General features: G+C 37.0%; 1 protein-coding gene across 2 annotated transcripts in view; it reads left to right on the forward strand.

Moving 5' to 3' along the window:
• RERG (RAS like estrogen regulated growth inhibitor) overlaps positions 1-20752 on the forward strand; it is a 120642-nt gene that overhangs the window by 87847 nt on the left and 12043 nt on the right. For both annotated transcript variants that reach the window (XM_029955697.1, XM_029955696.1), the window contains exon 3: positions 20026-20082. In XM_029955697.1, coding sequence (XP_029811557.1) covers positions 20026-20082 — 57 coding nt within the window. The remainder of the gene's footprint in view (positions 1-20025; positions 20083-20752) is intronic.

Below are 20752 nucleotides of genomic sequence, written 5' to 3' on the forward strand. Positions count from 1 at the left end.
GGATAACATCTTACCAGTAAAGCCTTCCTTGATCACTCTTTTTAAAATAGTACAGCATTGGGGCGCCTGGGTGGCTCAGTCGGTTAAGCGTCCAGCTTCGGTTCAGGTCATGATCTCACGGTTCGTGGATTCGAGCTCCGTATCAGGCTCTGTGCTGACAGCTCAGAGCCTAAAGCCTGCTTCAGATTCTGTGTCTCCCTCTCTCTCTGACCCTCCCCCTCTCATGCATTGTTTCTCTCTGTCTCAAAAATAAGTATTAGACATTAAAAAAATTTAATAAAATAAAATAGTACACTATTCCAGCTCCTCCCCTCCCCCTTTCTCTGCTTTACTTTTCTACATAGCCTCTCACCATATGACACACTATTTATTTGCTTGTTTTTTTAATTTAGTATCTGCCTTCCTGTACTGGAATCTAAGGACCATAAATCTGTGGGATGAGACTATGCTCTGTTTGTTTACACTGCTAGATCCTAAAGGAACTTGACACTTGTAGTTACTCAAGAAATATTGAATGGATTGATGAACAGACAACCTTGGGCCAGTACTGTTACTCAGCAACCAGCTCCGTGGCAACGCATAATAGTTATTACTAAAAATATACCGCGTGGCTGAATGAAATGGGTTAAATCTATGAGGATTTGTCTTGAAGTCTGAAACCCACAGACAAGATATATATAACTTATCTTTTCTATAGTTTTTGTCTTTGTTCTGAGATTTTTTTCCTGTGGAAGGAACCATTAATTATTATTGAATTATCCTTTAGTGAGCTTAAGTACAAGCCTGGTAACACATACTGGATAAATGCCTTTGTGAATAGCTACTGACGTGACCTACCACTTTAATATACTATGTCGACAATGAGTGCCCAGCAGAGCTTTAGAAAGCATGTGCTAAAGAAGATCATTGAGCCAAATCCTTTGGATTTTAAATTAAGGTTCTGTGAGGTCACTCTAGTCTGCATCCAAATGTTACTCCCTGCTGTGGTGTAGATTGCTTTTCTACCCCACACTATGAAAAGTGGACTCGCCGCAGCTAGAAGAGAGTTGGTTAAGTTGTATGCTTCTGCCGATATATGCACCAAATTTGGGCCAGTTATTTCAAGAATGAAAACATAACAGATGATAATACAGCTTTAGAAAGTGTGTATAAAGATGCCTGTGAATGTTTTAGATGGTTTAACTTCTCTAATTAGAAGAGCTAGTATTACATTGTTTATTTCTTTTCTCCCTCCCAAAATATTCTCCTAGGACCAAAATATTATTATCATCCAGAGAAACTGCTAGAAGAATCAAAATGAAAAAAGGCTAATTGATAAATCACCACCAGATAATCCATAATTGACACTTAAGTCACACCGTGTGAGCCTTATCAACCATATATTAATCTTGGGATCATGTATATAATAAATAAATGAACATGACAATGATCTGGTGAGCTTTTAAGATAAATTTATTTCAGAACAAAGGAAACAAAATAGATAACAGATAAAGTGAAATCTTTTCATAAAATACTGTAGTGAATGACATGGAAACTTTTTTCCATGTCCATAAATGTCTAGCTGTTACAATTTGGTCTTTCCTGACAATTTATTCTTAGAGAAACTGCTAGCAAGAGAATATGTTTATGTCATTTGTGTTGAAAAGAAAATAAGATTAAGAAAATGAATCTGTAATACAACTTTTCAATTTGAATAAATCAATGGGTCTGGGATTATTAAGGCTAAAATATAACACATGTAAGGTTCTGAGTCTATAAAAAATGTGAACACATGTTATTAATAGAGGATAATCAACAATAGAGGATTATATATGTACATATATAATGTGTATCAACTAGATATTCTTGTACAATATGTAAAGTTAGGTAATATGAGTAATTTGGAAAAGTTAGAAATAAACTAAAAAGACTAATGGTAGAATAGTAAATATTATCAACTGAGTTCTATTTCCAGCCATACAGTGTTGAAGTAGATCAGTGAAATTCATCTTTACATTGCACACTTAAAAATATGTGAATAATGCATTATTTTAAAATGCTAGAATAAAGATAACTCATGACTGAGCTGGAGAAGAGTGAGAGAATATTAAGGAGGCAGAAAATAACAACAGGGTGAAGAAGCTGTGAAGCCTACTTATCATGTAAAGAAGGTGGACAACCTTTCAATTTCAACCCTGAAATGTAAAGTGCTTCTAAATAACCACTCTTATCCTTACAACAAGAAAAGAGCTGAACAAACAAAATCAATCACTTTTCTTGGAACAGTCAAAAAAAAAATGAAGTTCCTGGGCAAGCTACCATATCCTGAAATCTAGAGAGGAGCAAATACTAAAAATCATAGCCAAGATTAGCTTACTGGACAGAAACTACTGGAACTGTGAACTGTTCTCTGTGGACGGTACATAACATGCAAGAATAGACGGGTAATGTGAGCAGAAAGATAGAAACTTTATGAAAGAATCAGGAGGCTTTGCTGGAAAGGAAAAGCTTTGTAAAAGAAATGAAGAATGCCTTTGATGGACTCACCAGTCGGCTGGACGCAGCTGAGGAAAGAATCAGTAAACTTTAACATATGTCAATAGAAATTTCCCAAGCTGAAATGTGAAGGAAAAAAATACAGACTATCTAAGAACCATAGGATAATCCCAAAAAAGTATAAAATGCACATCACTAGAATTTTATAAGGAAAATAAAAAGAATGAAGCAGAAGATATATTTGAAATAATAATGACTAAAAATATTCCAAAACTAGTAAGAGACACCAAAACTATAGTTCCAAAAGTCTCAGAGAACACCAAGAAGGGTGAGGCCAAAAAATCTACATGAAAGCATATCATACTCAAACTGCAAAAAGACAAAGACAAAGAAATATCTTGAAAGGAACTGGAATGGGGTTGGGCCATCTTGCCTCTCGAGGAGTAAGTGTAAGAATTATACAGTCGACTTTTCATCAGGAACCAAGTAAGATGACAGTGTAGTGAAATATTTTCAAATGTTGAAAGAAAAAACCCACCAACCTAGAATTTTATATTATAAAGTATATAAAATATAACTTTTCCCTTATAAGTGAAGATTAAAGATTTTCTCAAACAAAAACTGGCAGAATTCTTCACTACAGAGCTATTGTACAAGAAATGTACACAGAAGTTCTTCATGAAGAAGAAAATTATATAGGTCAGTAGCTCAGATTTACATAAAAAAGAAAAGCATTGTAGAAAGAATAAATGCAGACAAAATAAAATCTTGTATTTTTTATTCTTAATTGATGATATAGATAACTATTGTTCAAAGTAATAGTGGTAATAATGTACTGAATAATTATAGCATATGGGTAAATGAAATGAGTAACAGTGGTGCTATAAGAGATGAAAGAGAGGCATTGGAAACATCCTGTTATAAAGAAGCTTGCATTATCCATGAAGCAGTATAGTTTATTTTATTTTATTAAGAGAGAGTGCACAGGTGCATGCAAGCAGGCGAGGGGTAGAAGAAGAGGGAGAGAGAGAATCTTAAGCAGGCTCCATGCCCAGTGCAGAGCCTGATGTAGGGTTTGATCTCACAACAGTGAGATCATGGCCTGAGCTGAAATCAGGGATTGGGTGCTTAACTAACTGAGCCACCCAGACACCGCATTATTACTTGGTTGTAAATTTATAATACAAAATATAGAACAACCACTAAAATTTTCTTAAAAAGAAGTAATTGATATACTAAGATAGAAGCAAAACTGGAATCATATAAAAATGCTTAGTCAAACTCAGAGAAGCCAGAGGAAGAGGGAAGAAGAAAAAAGAAACAATAATTGCAACAGATAGAAAAATGATTAGAAACATGGCAGACATTAATTCAACTATATAATAGTCACTCTAAATGTGCATGATCTCCATACACCAATTAAAAGAGATTGTCAGAGAGGATAAGAAAACAAAAACAATTAGATGTTGTCTGCAAAAACATTATATACCACAACCAAGTGGAATTTAGCCCAAGTATGCAAGGCCAGTCCAACATTCAAAAATCGGTTAATGTATTCATCCCATCATATGAACAGGTAAGAGAAAAAAATGACATGATCATAATAATGGATGCAAAACCTAACAACCATTTATGATGAAAACTCTTAGCCAACCAGGAATAGAGAAGAACTTTCTCAACTTGATAAGGAACAGCTGAAAAACCAACAGCTAACATTATAACTAATAGTGAGAAAGTAGTAGTTTCTCCACTAAAATCGGGAACAAGGATGGGATGACCCTTCCACCACACATTTTCACCACGTGGATATAGAAAAACTGATGCTAAAGTTTATGTGGAGGGGCAAAAAGAACCAGAATATCCAACACAGTATTGAAAGAGAAGAACAAAATTGGAAGGCTGACAGTACCTGACTTCAAACTTTACTATCAGCCACAGTGATCAAGACAGTGTGGTATTCCAAATAGATCTATGGAACAGAATAGAGACTCCAAAAATAGACCTGCACAAATAATGTCAACTCTCTTTGACAAAGGAGAAAAGGCCGTACAATGAACCAAAGACAGTGTTTCCAATGAATGGTGCTGGAACAAGCCGGCATCCACATGCAAAACACTGAATCTGGATACAGACCTTAACTCTTCACAGAAATTTAGTCAAAATACATCACAGACCTAAACACAAAATATAGAACTACAAAGCTCCTAGAAGATAACTCAGAAGAAAACCTAGGTGGCTTTGGATAAGGCAGTGACTTTTTAGGTACAACACCAAAGGCATGATCCATAAGAGAAATAACTGATAAACCAAACTTCTTCAAAATCAAAAACTTCTGTTCTGAGAGAGACATTGTCAAGAGAATGAAAAGACAAGCCACAGACTGGGAAAAAATATTTGCAAAAGACATTTTGATAAAGGACAATTATCCAGAATAGACAAAGAACTTTTAAAACTAAAAAATAAGGAAAAGAACCCAATTTAAACAAATGGATTTAAAAAACCTGAATACACACATCACCAGAGAAGTTATACAGATGCCAAATGAGGTTATAAAAAGAGGTTGTACATCATATGTCACTACAGAATTGAAAATCGGGAACCTGAGTGGCTCAGTCAGTTGGGCATCTGACTTCAGCTCAGGTCCGATTTTGCGGTCTGTGAGTTCAAGCCCCACGTCAGGGTCTATGCTGACAGTTCAGAGCCTGGAGCCTGATTCAGATTCTGTGCCTCCTTCTCTCTCTGCTCTGCTCCTTATCTCTCTCTCACTCTCTCTCACTCTCTTTTGCTCTCTCTCACTATCTCTGTCTCTCTCTCAAAAATAAAATAAACATTAAAGGAAAATGAAAGTAACAATGAGATACTGCTATACACCTATCAGAATAGACAAAATCAAAAACACCGACAACACCGATGAGGATGTGGAGCAACAGGAACCCTCATTCACTGTAAATGTGGACAGTGTAAAATTGGACAGCTGCTTCAGAAGACAGTTTGATGGTTTTTTACAAAACTAAACTTACTCTTACAATTCAATCCATCAATCACACTCCTTGATATTTACCCATATGAGTTGAAAACCTATGTCCATACAAAAACTGCACATGGATATTATGGCCACTTTATTCACAATTGCCAAAACTTGGAAGCAACTAACGTGTCCTTGAATAACTGAAAGGATAAATAAACTGTGCTATATCCAGACAATAGAATAGAATTCAGTACGAAAAAGAAATGACATATAAAGCCATGAAAAGACATAGCAAAACATAAATGCATAGTAATAAATGAAAAATGCCACCTGAGACAGTTATATATTATATAATTCCAACTATATAATATTGTGGGAAAAGGTAAAACTATGAAGATAAGAAAAAGATTAGTGATGGCCAGGATTTAAGAAGGAGGAAGGGATAAATAGGCAGAACATCTAAAACTGCTCTAAAAAATAGTCTATTTTATTTTATTTTTATTTTTTTAATATAACACAATTTATTTTTTTAACATATGCAATTATTTTCCATCATTTACAATACAGTAGTTACAATGACACTCCAAACAGAAAAGCAAAGTAAAAAATCAAAACCCCAACTTCTATTTCATGTAATTAGACTTATACAGAAATTAGAAGGTTAAGTGACAACTAGTTAATCACCTAATTTCACAGCTATCTGAAGTGGCAGTCGTTATATAGCAGCTTATTTTTTTAAATGGGCAAATGATCTGGACAGACACTTCACCAAAGAAGATACATGGGTGGCAAAAAATCAAATGAAAAGATCATCAATATCATCTATCATTAGAGAACTGCAACAAACAAACAAATCAACAACAACCAGATAATGCAAACCCATTAGAATGGAAAAAAATTTAAAAATCAAAACAAAATTGACAATACTAAATGCTGACAAAAATAGGGAGCAGAAGAAACTGTCCTTCTTTACTAGTGGGAATGCAGAATGGTACAGCCACTTTGGAAAACAGTTTTGCAGTTTCTTATAAAGGTAAACATAATCTTATTATTTAATTCAGGAATTGTGCTCCTACTTATTTACCCACCTATGTGATAACTTATGTCTACATAAATACCCTCATCTGAATGTTTATAGCCAAAACATTATTGCTCCAAATTGGAAGCATCCAAGATGTTCTTAGCTGGTGACTGGGTAAACAAACTGTGGTATATCCATTCAATGGACTACTCAGCAATAAACAGAAATAAGTTCTTGTGCCAGGACATGACATAGAAAAACCATATATGCATACTGCTAAGTGGAAGAAGTCACACTGAAAAGTTCACACTGTATAATTCCAGTTATGACCTGGCATACTGACTAGTGGGTAGGAGTGAAGAAGAAGCCATCTGGCTTCACGTTTCTTTCTTTCTGTAGGACTGGAACTGTTCCCTATCGGTCCTCCTGTCTCCAGTCTTGCCTACATCCCCCTTGTTCATCGTGGTACTGAAACAGCAGTGACCTTCATGAAACAAAAAGATGATCATGGCATCTTTGTGTTTATAATACTTTAATGGCTTCTCATCATCTTAAGCCTAATTTGAAATTTCTTAGTTTGGCTTATCAGCTTTTCAGCATGTGAGTACTTTTCCAGCCCAATCTCTCCCAATTCCTCTCACTTCCACTTTTATTATGCCAGGCTCTAGTTCTCCATACATACCATGACTTTTTAAGTTTCTGTTTTTTGTGTTGTTTTATGGGCTATGAAGATAGGAGTAGGATTGGTGTTCATGCTGCAAATGGAGGCATCTAGAGTTAAGCCCTCCGGGCTAGAAGTTAAGTAGTATAAGTTAAAAATACAAATGTTAGGGGCACCTAGGTGGCTCAGTCAGTTGAGCATCTAACTCTTGATTTCAGCTCAGGTCATGACCCCAAGATCATGGGAATGAGCCCCACATTGAGCTCAGTGCTGAGCATGGAGCCAGCTTGAGATTCTCTCTCTCTCTCTCTCTCTCTCTCTCTCTCTCTCTCTCTCTGTGCCTCTGCTCTTTTCATCTTGCACACATGTGCATTCTGTCTTTCTAAAATAGAAAAAAGAAAAATCTTATATCTAAATCCCTTTATATCCAAATCCCTTGAAAATTTAGAAAAATACTCAATACAGTACAGATAATTCTATGTAAATATAATGACTTGGGATAAAATATTATTTTTAATTAAAAATATAATATATATAAATTTTTAAGTTAAAAACTATAGTTTGGAAAATTTAGTAATTCTTAAGCATCATTCATAATTAAAATGAATAATAATTTCCAACTTAAAACTGGCTTGAATTCTTGGGCACAGAAAACATAGAGTTTGATTTATTAACCCTCAGGATACAAACAAAAAGACAAAGACAAATCAGTTGATTATATACTCCAAGTTTAAGTCCTCTTATTTCTATTTTCAGTTTAAATTCAGGAAGAGTTTATTGTTATTCAATCATACAAGTTAATTTTATAATTTAAAACAATTCTCTTTTTGTTTTACATTCTTTATAAGCATTCCCTAACTTCTACGCCCTATCAGACATGTTAGGAATTCAAAGTCATGATTCTGCCATTTTCCCATTCTCATTTGTCATCCTAAAACCCAGTTGTCAGTATCAAATTAACATTTACCTTCCTAATTTTTAGGACGTGGGAGGCACTGAAGCCAGATTCCCAGGCTAGGTTTTCAGAGACAGATGTTTCCCTCATAATTCTTGGAGCCTATACCATTTATTCTTAAGAAATTGCTTGTGAAGAGAACGGGCATTTATTCTGTAACTCTTTCTCAGGGTGATAATTTTGTCAGAATGCAGGACCAGTCAAAAGTTTCAGGCTTAAACATAATAATTTAAAAGTAATTTCTAGACCCCCATCTGGAACTAATTTGCTTCTCATTTTAACCTGTGGTGTTATAAAGCATTCACTTTTATATTGCATTAATTTTAAATTTCCATTGAATTACTCAATTTCTCTGTTTTTATGTGGCTTAAGGGTTTTTTATGTCCAATGATTTGACCTTCACAGGGAGTACAGCAAGGGAGGCAGGGGAGGATGGGGTGGGAATGGATGGACTGGTTCAGAAACTACAGCTATATGAAGAAATTGTTGGCCCTTGGCTTAATCTGTTAACTCTTTTATAGTTTAGCTGGAAATTTTGAGGAGTTGAGGTGAGGGAGAACTTAGGAAGCAAAAAAGGGCATGATGAGATGAGACTAAATATAGAGTTTGTGCAAAGTCCTCTTTTCATATTTTAGACTACTGTATGGGACATCTTAACCACATCCGCTACATTTTCTAATCACTGGAAAGTGTCACTATGGCAGTGATCCCTCCCTCCAGCTTCAGGAGTGAGATGACAATTTCCTACATGGTAGCGACAAACAGTGCCTGGGACATGAAAGATATTTGACAATTGTATGTTGAGTGTATTATAGATGGATGGGAGGATAGGGGATAGATGGACGGATGGATGAATGGATAGATGGACGGATGGATGGGTGGAACATCTCTATCTGCATGTTGTCATTAATGCCTCATGCTCGGTATGCTTAAACCTAACCTCACTTGCCCTTACATCATTTATCTTCTGTCTCAAAGAATAATGCTACCCCTGACTTTTATTCCATATGGACTGACTTCTCTACCTCAGTCTCTATGGCTAATCAATGAACAATTTCTATAGGTAACCAGTTCATACTGAACCGTCCCCCTACTCAGATTGCTGTGTGTTCATACTTCAGAGTGAAATCTAAGCTCCTCAAGTTGACATATAAGCACCTTCCTAGGCTGGTTTCTGAAAAACTCACAGGTAGCCTCCACATAGCTCCACCCTCACACCACTCAACCTACCCTGAGCCACATGTGGTTCCTAACTAAACCAGGCTCTCCCATGAAAGAGGCCTTTGAGGAGGATGCTCTTTGCTTGGAATGCTCTTCAAATATTAGTGAGCCTTAACTCATTCAAAACTCAGTTTAAAATTTAGCTCTAATATGAAGTCATTTCTAATATCTTGCTTAGGGAATCCTCTTTGTCTTGCTTTCTTTGGTGGCCAGCACAGTGCTCAATAAATATTTAGTGACTAAATGGATGTGTGTAGAACTCACAGGGGAGTAGAGAGAACAGAAAGATTTAATGAGCCAAATGGAGAATCGCTTGAAAATTATTAAATTTATATATCAGTACTTCTGATCTGAATGCTGTGTATACATCTTTGCTCTGAGGTCCTTTCCTTAATATCTGACATTTTAAATCAGTTTGCTCGAGTTTATTGACACCTCCTTTCTAGTCCAGCTCCTCAGTTTCATTTCTTAATGTTTATTTACTTATTTATTTGTTTTTTTGAGAGACAGAGCATGAGCAGGGGAGGGGCAGAGAGAAAGGGAAACACAGAATCTGAAGTGGACTCCAGGCTCAGAGCTGTCAGCACAGAGCCCAACGAGGTGCTTGAACCCATGAACCGTGAGATCATGACCTGAACCAAAGTTGGACATTTAACCGACTGAGCCACCCAGAAGCCCAAAGCGCCTCAGTTTCAAAGCAAGCCTTCCCAACACAGGCCCCGAAATTCCCAACTGGCACATTCTGGGTCTCAGCTGTCACTGATAGTTGTTAAACCAAAACTTGAAAGAGCTGTCCTGGCGCTCACCTGCCGAGACCTACTAGACCAGGCCTCAGTGCCGAGATCGCCATACTTTACTTTGATTTCAGGCAAAATGGCCCATGTTTCTTAGAGGAGGTTAGACTATTCACAGAAAAGAGAGGACTTCTAAAAATAAGAACATGAACTTGGGGTTTGGTGGCTGAGGAAGGACTCAGGAACAAGGTATGAAGGACCAGAAGTGTTGGCCCCAGGAGGTGGGGAGAATAGGGAAATTTGATTTAGGATCTTGATTTGACAGAAGGATAATAGAGGTCGAGGTTACAGAGCAAAGAAGGTGAAGCTGGACTTCCTCCTGTATTTTAGGTAAACCTCTGGTTTGTTGTCTCTAAGATAGAACAGATGCAGTTACAGGATTGATGCTTTATACATGCCACCCTGATGTTGTCTGTTACATTTTCTCTTCCACAAAACACAAGTTTGTTTGTTTGTTTCCCTCTCTAAGGCACAAAAGTGAGTTGGACTTTCCTTTCCCTAGACATCATAACAGACTTAAATTAGATAATATTCTACCGGTGAGTCATTTTTATTTTTCCTGAAAGATGCAAAGGTCCAAACTGTCAAGAATAGCAACTGTATCTTTTTTTTTTTTTTTTTTTTTTGCCTTTTTGCCTAAAATGGTTCCTGATACTCTGGTTTTTTGTTGTTGAAAGAACAGACTTGTTAATGACTGAGGAAACTAGTGAGGAAACAGTCGCTTATCACTTTCCACTTTATGTCTATGTCATTACATACATGTTTTCCTCCTTTGCTGCATTTTTAAAGATCCTCTAGGGGCACCTGGCTGGCTCAGTCGGTTGAGCATCTGACTTTGGCTCAGGTCATGATCTCATGGTTCGTGGGTTTGAGCCCCTCATCGGGCTCTGTGCTGACAGCTCAGAGCCTGGAGCCTCCTTTGGATTCTGTGTCTCCCTCTCTCTTTCTGCCCTTGCCTGCTCCTGCTCTGTCTTTCTCTCTCTCTCTCAAAAATAAATAAACATTTTTAAAAAGAAGACTTTCTAAGGAGAAAAACAAAAATCTTATTTATATGAGGTTTCCTTCTTGAAATTCATATTCTCTTTCTGTGTTGCCGTGGTTTCTGATCATGGATTTCCCTCCACTAAGGATGAAGAAATCTAGTCATGAGCAAAAAGAATGTGCTTTTCAAAGCATGCCTCTTCATAAGAAGTATGCTCATCTGGAAAACACTATCAGCCATTCAGAATTATATAATATCCACACGAATATTTAAATTTAGTGGTATGTATTGAATATTGGGAGGAAAACAGGAGTTTTAAAGTATACAAACCTGAGTTCAATCTCAGGTCAGTCACTTTACTGCTTTGCAAAATAGACAAGTTTATTTGCTTTTCAGTTCAAGTTTTCTTATATGTGAAATAGGAGCATTCATTCTTCCTTTTGAGTGTTTTGAGAAATAAATGGAATTTAGAAATTGTTTTTTAAAAAATAAAGACATCCTAAAGTAAGACCTAGGTACAATGGTAATATGGGAGCCAAATAATTTATCCAGAATTTAATTGTTTTCTCCTTTATATCTCAAATATTTGTTGATCACACACCATGTATCAGGCACTGAGCTAAAGACGAATAAGGCTATAACCTCAGAACCTGACATACAGGAATATAAATTTGTATTTACAAGACAGCTGTACACTGCCTAAGTTGTTCTATAGTTGTCCTATAATAGAGAAGGAACAAATCACAATCTCATGTCATATAAGGGGTGATTAATGGTTGAGGAAGGCCAGGGAAGACTTTAAAGGGGAGGTGCTCTTTCACTGGTTACCACAGGTTGAAACGAGGTGAATAGTAACACTATCTATGAGTCTACAGCTTTCTAAATTTATCTGTCTTTTCCCCTTTCTTTGCTTTAGTTCTATATCACCTACTTAAGATGCTGACTAGGTTGTAGCATATTTGGACTTTCAAGGGTACAAAGTTAAAAAGGAAATGAGCCCGAAAGTATTTATGGAGCACCCAAAAGAAGTAATAGTCTCTGCATTATATTTAAAATAATAGTACTAGACCCTAAAAGGCACCTTAAAGAAACATACAGCCAACTACATTGAAATGATGAAGCAAAATTGCATCATAAGCATGATTACAATGTCTTGTGTATGTGCTTATACACCATGGATTACAGAATGAACAGTGTTAGTACTCCACATGGAGGCAATAAAAGAAACTCATGAATGTTCAGAAGCTTATGTCTAGAAAGTTACTTGTTTCCTAGAGACATTTCAGGTTTTATTTTTACCAGGGTTTTGATCTTTTTCTTTTGTAATAGAAGGAGTGTAATAAAAGGACCCAGTATTGAGGTGTCTGGGTGGATCTGTTGGTTAAGTGTCCAGACTCCTGATTTTGGCTCTAGTCATGATCTCTCACTTAGTGGAAGTGAGCCCCATATCCAGCACCGAGCTGACAGTGTGGAGCCTGCTTGGGATTTTCTCTCTTTCCCTCTCTTTCTCTCTGCCCCTCCCCAGCTCACCTGCCCTCTCCCTCTCTCCAAATAAATAAACATTTTTAAAAGTACCCTATATATAAAGTATATGCAATTTTCATTTCCAAGTTTTTCAAATTAGAGCTTAATAACAAGAGAGGGGCATATTAGCAGGAATTATAAGCTGTCTGCTGACAAATTTCTCATCTGTAAAAAGAGAGGATTCCATTAAATGAGTTAGGGTGAGTCACTAAAAGAATGTGGTTCCTGGGATCAGATAAGGGTGTGCACATGTTTTGGGAAGAAATGTAAATTATCTGAGCTTCATTTTTTAAATGATTGCACACAGATACATATACATAGGCCTAGGTATACACATATACATATATTCTGTGCTATAGGACAGTGAAGAGTAAAGACACACATTTGTCCCTTGAATAACGCAAGGGTTAGTGACATCAACACCCCGTGCATTGAAAACTCGTGTATGACTTTTGACTCCCCCAAAACTTATCTGCTAGTAGTCTACTGTTGACCAGAAGCCCAACTGATACCCTCAGTAGCCAAGTAACCCATATTTTGTAAGCTATGTATCATATATTGTATTCTTACAATAAAGTAACTAAAGAAAATAAAATGTTATTGGAAAAATCATGAGGCAAAGAAAATAAATTTATGGTACTGTACTGTATTTATTGAAAAACTGCACATATAAGTAAGTGGACCCACACAGTTCAAACTTTTGTTGCTCAAGGGCCCACTGGATATGTATAGCTACGGCATAGCACCTGACTCAACCAATGAACGTGGATAGCAATCCTAACAATACTGCATTATTTTTAAATGCTTTTCCATCATAATTTTTATGATATTTCTTAAACTGATGTGTTTAATGAAGTGAGAATAACAATTCCCAAGTGGTATTAAACTCTCTCATCCTTCTCTTTTTCATTATTTTCCAAATACATTATTGATTGTGACATTTTACCTATGGTTCATTACATTCATACTGAAATTGATTTAGTGTTGATTTGGTCACCCGTGTTGACTTGGGAATACACACCATTGCCTTTTGTTTTCTGCTGGCTGAGTAAAGACTCTAAGTTCTGTACTGAAGTAGAAAAGGGGAGACTAGGGGAAGAGAGATACTCTATCTCCCGGCTGCAGCAAAATTTTGAGAAGTTTCACATTTAGGATACTGTGTAAGTTTATTGTAATGTCTTCATGTAGTTTTCAAACTTTAAGAATTCTATGAAACAATGAAAAAATTTTGTTGTAAAAATATAGAAAAAGAATTTGAATAACAAGTTGTGAATATACCCAAAACCCACAGTGGACTGTGACTGTGTGAGTATATCCACATTTGCCTTCTTTCCTGTAACAAAAATTGCTGTTTATTTTTCACAGAATAACTGACACTCTGTGACATAATTGTTCTGAAGTTAGCATATTCTTAGGAAAGGTCATTAAGGACTAGTTCATTATCTTACAACTTTAACTATGGACGGGGAGCCTGGGTGGCTCAGTCAGTTAAGCATCCGAAAGGCTCTTAATTTTGGCTCACGTCATGATCCCAGGGTCGTTGAGATCAAGCCCCATATCAGGCTCTGTGCTGACAGCTGGAGCCTGCTTGGGATTCTCTCTCTCCCTCTGTCTCTGTGTGCTCCTTCCCCACTTACTCTTTCTCTCTTTCATCTCTCTCCCTTTCTCTTTCTCTCTGAAAATAAACTTTTAAAAAAGTAACTGTGTATTTTTTTATGAAGGTCCTGCAGGTTACAGACATCACTTAATATATTCTCATAATAACTTTTCATTATGGTATAAATGTAGGAGAGAACGAGCACAATCTTTGAGTATATAATTAAATCAATGGTTTTCACTGGGTGTGTTATCAGGATTAGAGCTAAAATCCAGAAGGAATTCAGGTGAAGACAGTGTTCTTTGAAGTACTCTTAAGTGAAACACAGATTCTTTACCTGTCTTAGAAAAATGTCTCAACTGGCCATTTGAAACATGTTTAGCAGGCTTTTCCGAGAACAATCAGTTGACCACAGTTCCATAAGCATATTATAATTTTCCCATAATAAATACTCATTGTTGCGTGCTGCTGAGTTTTGAGATATATTTGTTCAGCAGCAATAACGAATAGAAAGAAAGGAAAGGCTTCACAAAGGAAGTTATATTTGAACTAGATTTTGAAGGATGATTAGGATATTATTAGTTGGATAGGGCCCTTTGAGACAGCAGTAAAAACATGATCAGAGGCATCAAGAGATGAATGTGAATGATATTAAGAAGTACAGTCATTCTGGTGAGCTGGTGTGAGCATAAGGAGCACTACTGAAAGTAATTGAAATTCAGGTTGCAAAGGTCTGTGGGGATCAGAGAAAGGAAAGGAATCAATTCTGACCCACGAGGTGGCTGTCCATGTATTATAGATGAGAAAGCCCAAGTTTGGAGAGGACAGGTAACTGGAAACTGCTCTAACAGAGCATTCATTACACATCAGTGAAGACATGGAAGGTCCCTTTAGACAAAAGGACTAGATTTTTACAGCAAGGATACTTCTCTAAAGGGCCCTATAGAAAATAACAATAATCATAATTATTTAGGCAGTTAGATATGCTTTAAGTATTTATGGAACAATTGTATTATATACATTGTTAATCAGGTTATTTCAGATTATTTCATAAACCATGTAAGTGAAAAATAATGACATAACAAGAATGGTTTTAAGAATTTGAGTCTAGGGGCACCTGGGTGACTCAGGCCATGATCTCGTGGTTTGTGAGTTCGAGCCCCAGATGAGTTTCTCTGCTCTCAACATAGAGCCCGCTTCAGATCCTCTGTCCCCGTCTCTCTCTTCCCCTACCCTGCTCATTCATGCTCGCTCGCTCTCTGTCTCTCTCTCTCAAAAATAAAAATAAACATTAAAAAAGTAAAAGTATCTAAAAAGTAACCCTTGAAAGTCCTCTTGGAATCTCGAAAGTATATTTCTAAATGTTTTTAAGAGTATAAGAATATCGTGTGTGTTAGTTTTCATTTACCTGAAAAGTTCATTTCTTTCTAAAAGTTGATTTACTGTACAGATCCTATCCAATGAATTTTCATTTTTAATTGTCTGATCATGCAAGTTGTTACTTTTAGTGTCCCCTTATCTTGAAAATGACATCAGAAATTATTCTGAATAACTAGTCCAAACTTGTTAATCTATTTCAAAATGGCATAACTATTTTAATGTAAAAATGTTGCTTTTTAGCATTTGCTTATAAATGAAGTATTATCATTGGATTAAATTCTACTTAGTGAATTTTCCATTTTGTTAGAAACCAGCTTTCATAGATAATCATAAGATTCAGTTCCAGTAATATAAAAAATAAACCACATATAATGAATTATTCATGTAGGTTATAAGTTAGGCAAAATGTTCCTCTCTAGGGTAACTTTGAGACACGTTCACCTATTCGGTGGAAAGGTAGGTTTTCAAGGCAATGGGAAGAAAATAAGATAGTTCAGGATGCAGAAACTTAACTGCAGTCAATCTAATGCGTCAAACCTTAGAACTTCAGGGAAAACAGATCTTAGGTGAGACGGCCAGGGCAAGTAAAGGCTCCCATACCACCCTTTTCCATCAAAAGGAAACCTTTGCTCAGACTCCTTGGGATGGAGAGGACCATGTATTCAAAAGAAAAGTAAATCAATTTTGTTTTGACCATTTGAGTCAACTCCAGAAGTTTCATTTGTAGAAGGATCATGAAATATCCGTAGAAGGCATTCATAGTGTATATTTATATCACCTTTCAAGAGACAGTTGCAGAAAGGTGGCATGATTCTGCTGCGCATTCTCTTGGACCGTTTTTTCTGCTTATTCTCTCAATGCCTGGTTATTGTTTAACTGTTAACAGTGAGCTGTGACATGAAATGATGAATCTTTCTCAACTGTTTCACAAGCATTTTGTAGTCCACTGTGTGTCAGACACTGTTGCAGATGCTAGAGAACAGTGATAAATTAAACAAATGCAATGCCCTTACAAATACACATTCTAAAGAGGGAGTCAAGTAAAATAATAATAATAATAATAATAATAATAATAATAGTAAAATAGCATTTCAGTGGTTTTATCACTGCTCCTATTAGTAGTAGCGGTGGTGGCATTAACCATGGCAGTAGTAGTAGACTTACAGACACATGACTGGGGCAGTGGCAGGAAATGACCTCATCTCCTATTCCACTCACTATTGCTCATTCTGATTTAGCCACACTGGTGGGTGGGCTTGTTCCCTGACCACATCAAGATGCATTCCTGCTTTAGGGCCTTTGCACTGGCTGCTCCCTCTCCTTCAAGCACTCTACCCCCAGAAATCTTCTTCACACCTGTTTCTTACACCACCCTCTCAATGAGGATTATCTTGGTCACCCTATCTTAAATAATATCTTAAATAAATCCTCTTACTTTGTTCTACTTTTCATCTGTCTTTTCCTGGTACAGTATACGCTCTGTAAAGTCAGAAATCTTTGAATTGCTTATTGGGTTATTCCAAACACCTAAAACAGAACCTGATACAGAGTAGGCTCTCAGTAAGTGTTTATTCAATGAGATGAGGTCAGGAAGAATGTGAGGGGAAAATGTGGCATGAGATGGTTTAAGTTTTAGCAGAAACATTGGCTGCTGCACAGAGAGTCATTTAAAGAGGTTCTAGGGGTACAGTTGAAGGAGGAACATCCGAGGAAGCCACTGTGTTACCGTTAACAGGTGAAAGCGTGTGATGAGAGAGTGGTGGTGACAGAGGAGGGGAGAGCTGGCAAGGTGTGTCCCACATGACAGTTACAGTCCCTAATAAAATGATAATCACGTGTGTGGGTAAATAATACTGAAGACTGATGGTTACATCAGTAAGTGGTAAATGTCACCAAAGCACCTGCAACCACAAGGTCAATAATCAAGACTAACAGATATCACTTCCACAGGTACAACATTATTTTCATTCTGTAGACTAGTAATTTTAAATTAAAATATTTTTGAAAACTTAAAAATAGAGACCGTACATATGTCTTTTCCATGAATAATCTGTGTGAGAGAGATAAAAACAGGTCTTCCAAGAATCAACATACGGCATGTCACTTTTTCAACGGGGTTTTGCAGCATTTGAAATAGACTAAATTTTGTTTAAAAACACCATACGATCCTATTGTCAAAATAACCATTCAATAATAAAGTGCGTCTCTTCAAAAAGAATATTAGAAATGTTTAGATTGATTTCATTGATTAAACCTAGCAACACTGCCGCTTTGGAAGGTAGCTCTCTGAAACCCAGCCAATAACCCAGCAGCCAGTAAGAACAGCTTCTCAGAAATAAACATGACATCTCAAAGGTCACCAGAATCCTGTTTGTATTCATGGACCAGCTTTCTTAGAATCCAACCCCAGAGCTAATTTATTCTAATATGAGAAAACATTCTCACAAGCCTGTCCATATGTCTCCTCAGTCTTTGGAATGATAAAAGTCACAAACGCATACAGATGGGTTTGGGGATGGGAGCTGGTCTCAGTGACTGTGGCAAAAAGAGAAAGCCATGGAGAAAAAACGGTATGTGTATATGTGTATGAACACGTGTATTCACAAGCTAACACTAGTTAAAGCCCTAACACTCTTGAGCCGGGCCGCCTCCTCCGTCCTACGGCTTCTCAAAGTACTTCTGTGTAACTGCGCAGGGCACTCATCCTAAGATCCGGGCATGTTTAAATGATTCAGTTATGTTCAATATACTTGGTTTTGAGAGGCAATGGAGTGCCTAATGCATCGTGGGAAGATTTCTTTGAGAAGTAATTAAAGTTTAAATGGCCATAGAATCAGGGGGAAGTTCAAACTTCAGTTACGTGAAACTTTATTAATTTTAATACCTCCTTGCTGAAGGATGTCAGATAAATGAATTTTTCTGGTCCAAACCTTTCGGTTTAAAACTACATACTCCTAACAAAAGGTAAAACTCAATCCTAGAGGCAGTTATGTTTACTAAGATGCTAATTTAAAACAGAAAAATGATTGGCCACTGCTTACTGCTTCTTACATGCAACAAAAATGCATTCTCAAGAGAGGGAACAGTGACGGACTCTGAAAATTGCAGACGAAACCACAAGTGCACTCACTGTGGGAAGTATTGTAGGGTCAGTGGCCTTGCTACTTTAGGCCCTGCAAATATTTTGGCTTAAATTCAGACTCACACTCTGTAATTAGAAAGAACATTGCTACTGTCAGACTGCAGCCAAGCGACATGCGTTTGTGTTCTGTTTTAAGAGGTTCTCACTGCAAATTGCGCTGTGATCTTTCACTACGGGAGGGGTGACAGACTTCTGCTGATCCTCACAGTGGCGACAGACAAAGGACAGACCGATAGCAACACCAGCTAACCAGTTCTATTTCTTCAAGGAGTAGCTCTGGATTACTATGTACAGGGCATTTCTGTATATTTTTTTAACCGGAAAACGTGATACACGTTGATTCTTTAGTTAGGGTCAGTGAGATCCCAGGAAGACCACTGAAGGGCTTTGGAGAGCTCACGAAGTAGCTGAAATCATCTGCCAAAATGTGTGTATTTACCAGGGAAAAGATTCCAAGCTTTCATTCCATCTTCAATGTGTCTGTGACACCCCTTTCCAAAAAAATATTTTTAAGATTAAAAGCTGCTGCTTTCGATACATTTATAGGAAAATGTTGAGCATGTGTCCCATCGAGTTTTAAGGACAGTGGAGCCTCCCCCAATTATGTCACCTCTCCTTCTGTCATGGGCTTCCGGTCAAGTATTATCTAGATGGCCCAGGTCTTAAATTCGGTTTAGAGCAATAGATAAATCACAGGCTTTGGAAACTGACTGCTGTGACTCAAATCCTGATTTGGCTACCAACTGAGCTAAATGAGCTCAGTTAAATGTATTAACCTTTCAGAGCCTCAGTTTCCTTATCTGAAAAATGGGAATAATTATAGTATCTGACTCATAGGGAGGAGGTAAAGGTTGAGAAGGTCATGTGAGTAAAGTGTTTAGCCCAGTTCCAGACCCCAACTCATTACAGTTTTCATTACAGTTCATGTTTTCATCTCACCTTTGTTAATTGTTATCGATATTTAAAACTAGATGCCTGTACTGGGACACTTTACATCCAAATTCATTGTTCTGCTAAAATTTTTGTATGTGGGCATGTTCAAATTGTGATGTCTTCTCTTTGTTTTTATCCTGTATCTGAAAGAACAAATCTAGCCCGTTGACTAATGCACCATTAAAACATTATATGTTTTTAGGCCACAATACGAAATAGAAAAAGCATCTGAATAAACAATAAATGAATGTATTGGGTTTATATGCCAAGAAATATAAATCACATATAGTTGTCTGAGCTATTTCTGTTTCCATACAAGGATAAGAATTATAAGGAAATTAACAAATTTGTTGCCCTTTTTTATTTCCACAGCTCTTGTAGTGAGATTCCTGACCAAGCGCTTCATCTGGGAATATGATCCCACTCTTGGTAGGTCAAAGTTTGTTTCCTCCTCCTTTCCAGTCAAAATTTATGACGCAGAAGAAACAATGACATGTTCTATTGCAACCCTTTGAAGCACCTACCAGATGTTTGGGAAGTGCCTGTCAAATCATGCAAAGAAGTCCTTAAAGAAGCTAGCCATGTGTCTCATGCTGTCTGTGCTGAGAACCATGCAGAATTTTCATGCCTAGATGACAGAACCAGGTCAGACTGGGGACCAGAAGGAAGTGACTACAACATGATGCCCATCCATTGGGAAATGTAGCGTCGTTCTAATGGGAGAAGGAGGTCCCAGTGCACAGGCTAATCTGGTGCGGAAGAGAATGTCTTGCTGAGGAGAGTATTACAGTAAAATAAGCCTTCCGAATGCTCATTTGGGGAAAACATAAAAGTAAAACCACATTTCTCTCCCGTGAGTCTGATTAAAGCCTATTTAAAAAAAGAAAAAAGTAGCAGCAAAAGCGGTGTCTGTGGATCTTGAAGTAGCCATCATGTTTTTTAAAGAGTCCAAAAAGTAGAAGATACCTATTTAGTTATCATCTTCAAAATAATGCTGACAATCCATGGCTTCTAGTTTAAGCTTCAGATTTTATTCTGAATGAATCCTTTGAGTTTTTGTTTCTAATGCTTCAAGGAGCACAGCTGGAAAGGCAGCTTT

Source organism: Suricata suricatta, chromosome 10, assembly GCF_006229205.1.
Source record: "Suricata suricatta isolate VVHF042 chromosome 10, meerkat_22Aug2017_6uvM2_HiC, whole genome shotgun sequence".
NCBI classification, from domain to species: Eukaryota; Metazoa; Chordata; class Mammalia; order Carnivora; family Herpestidae; genus Suricata; species Suricata suricatta.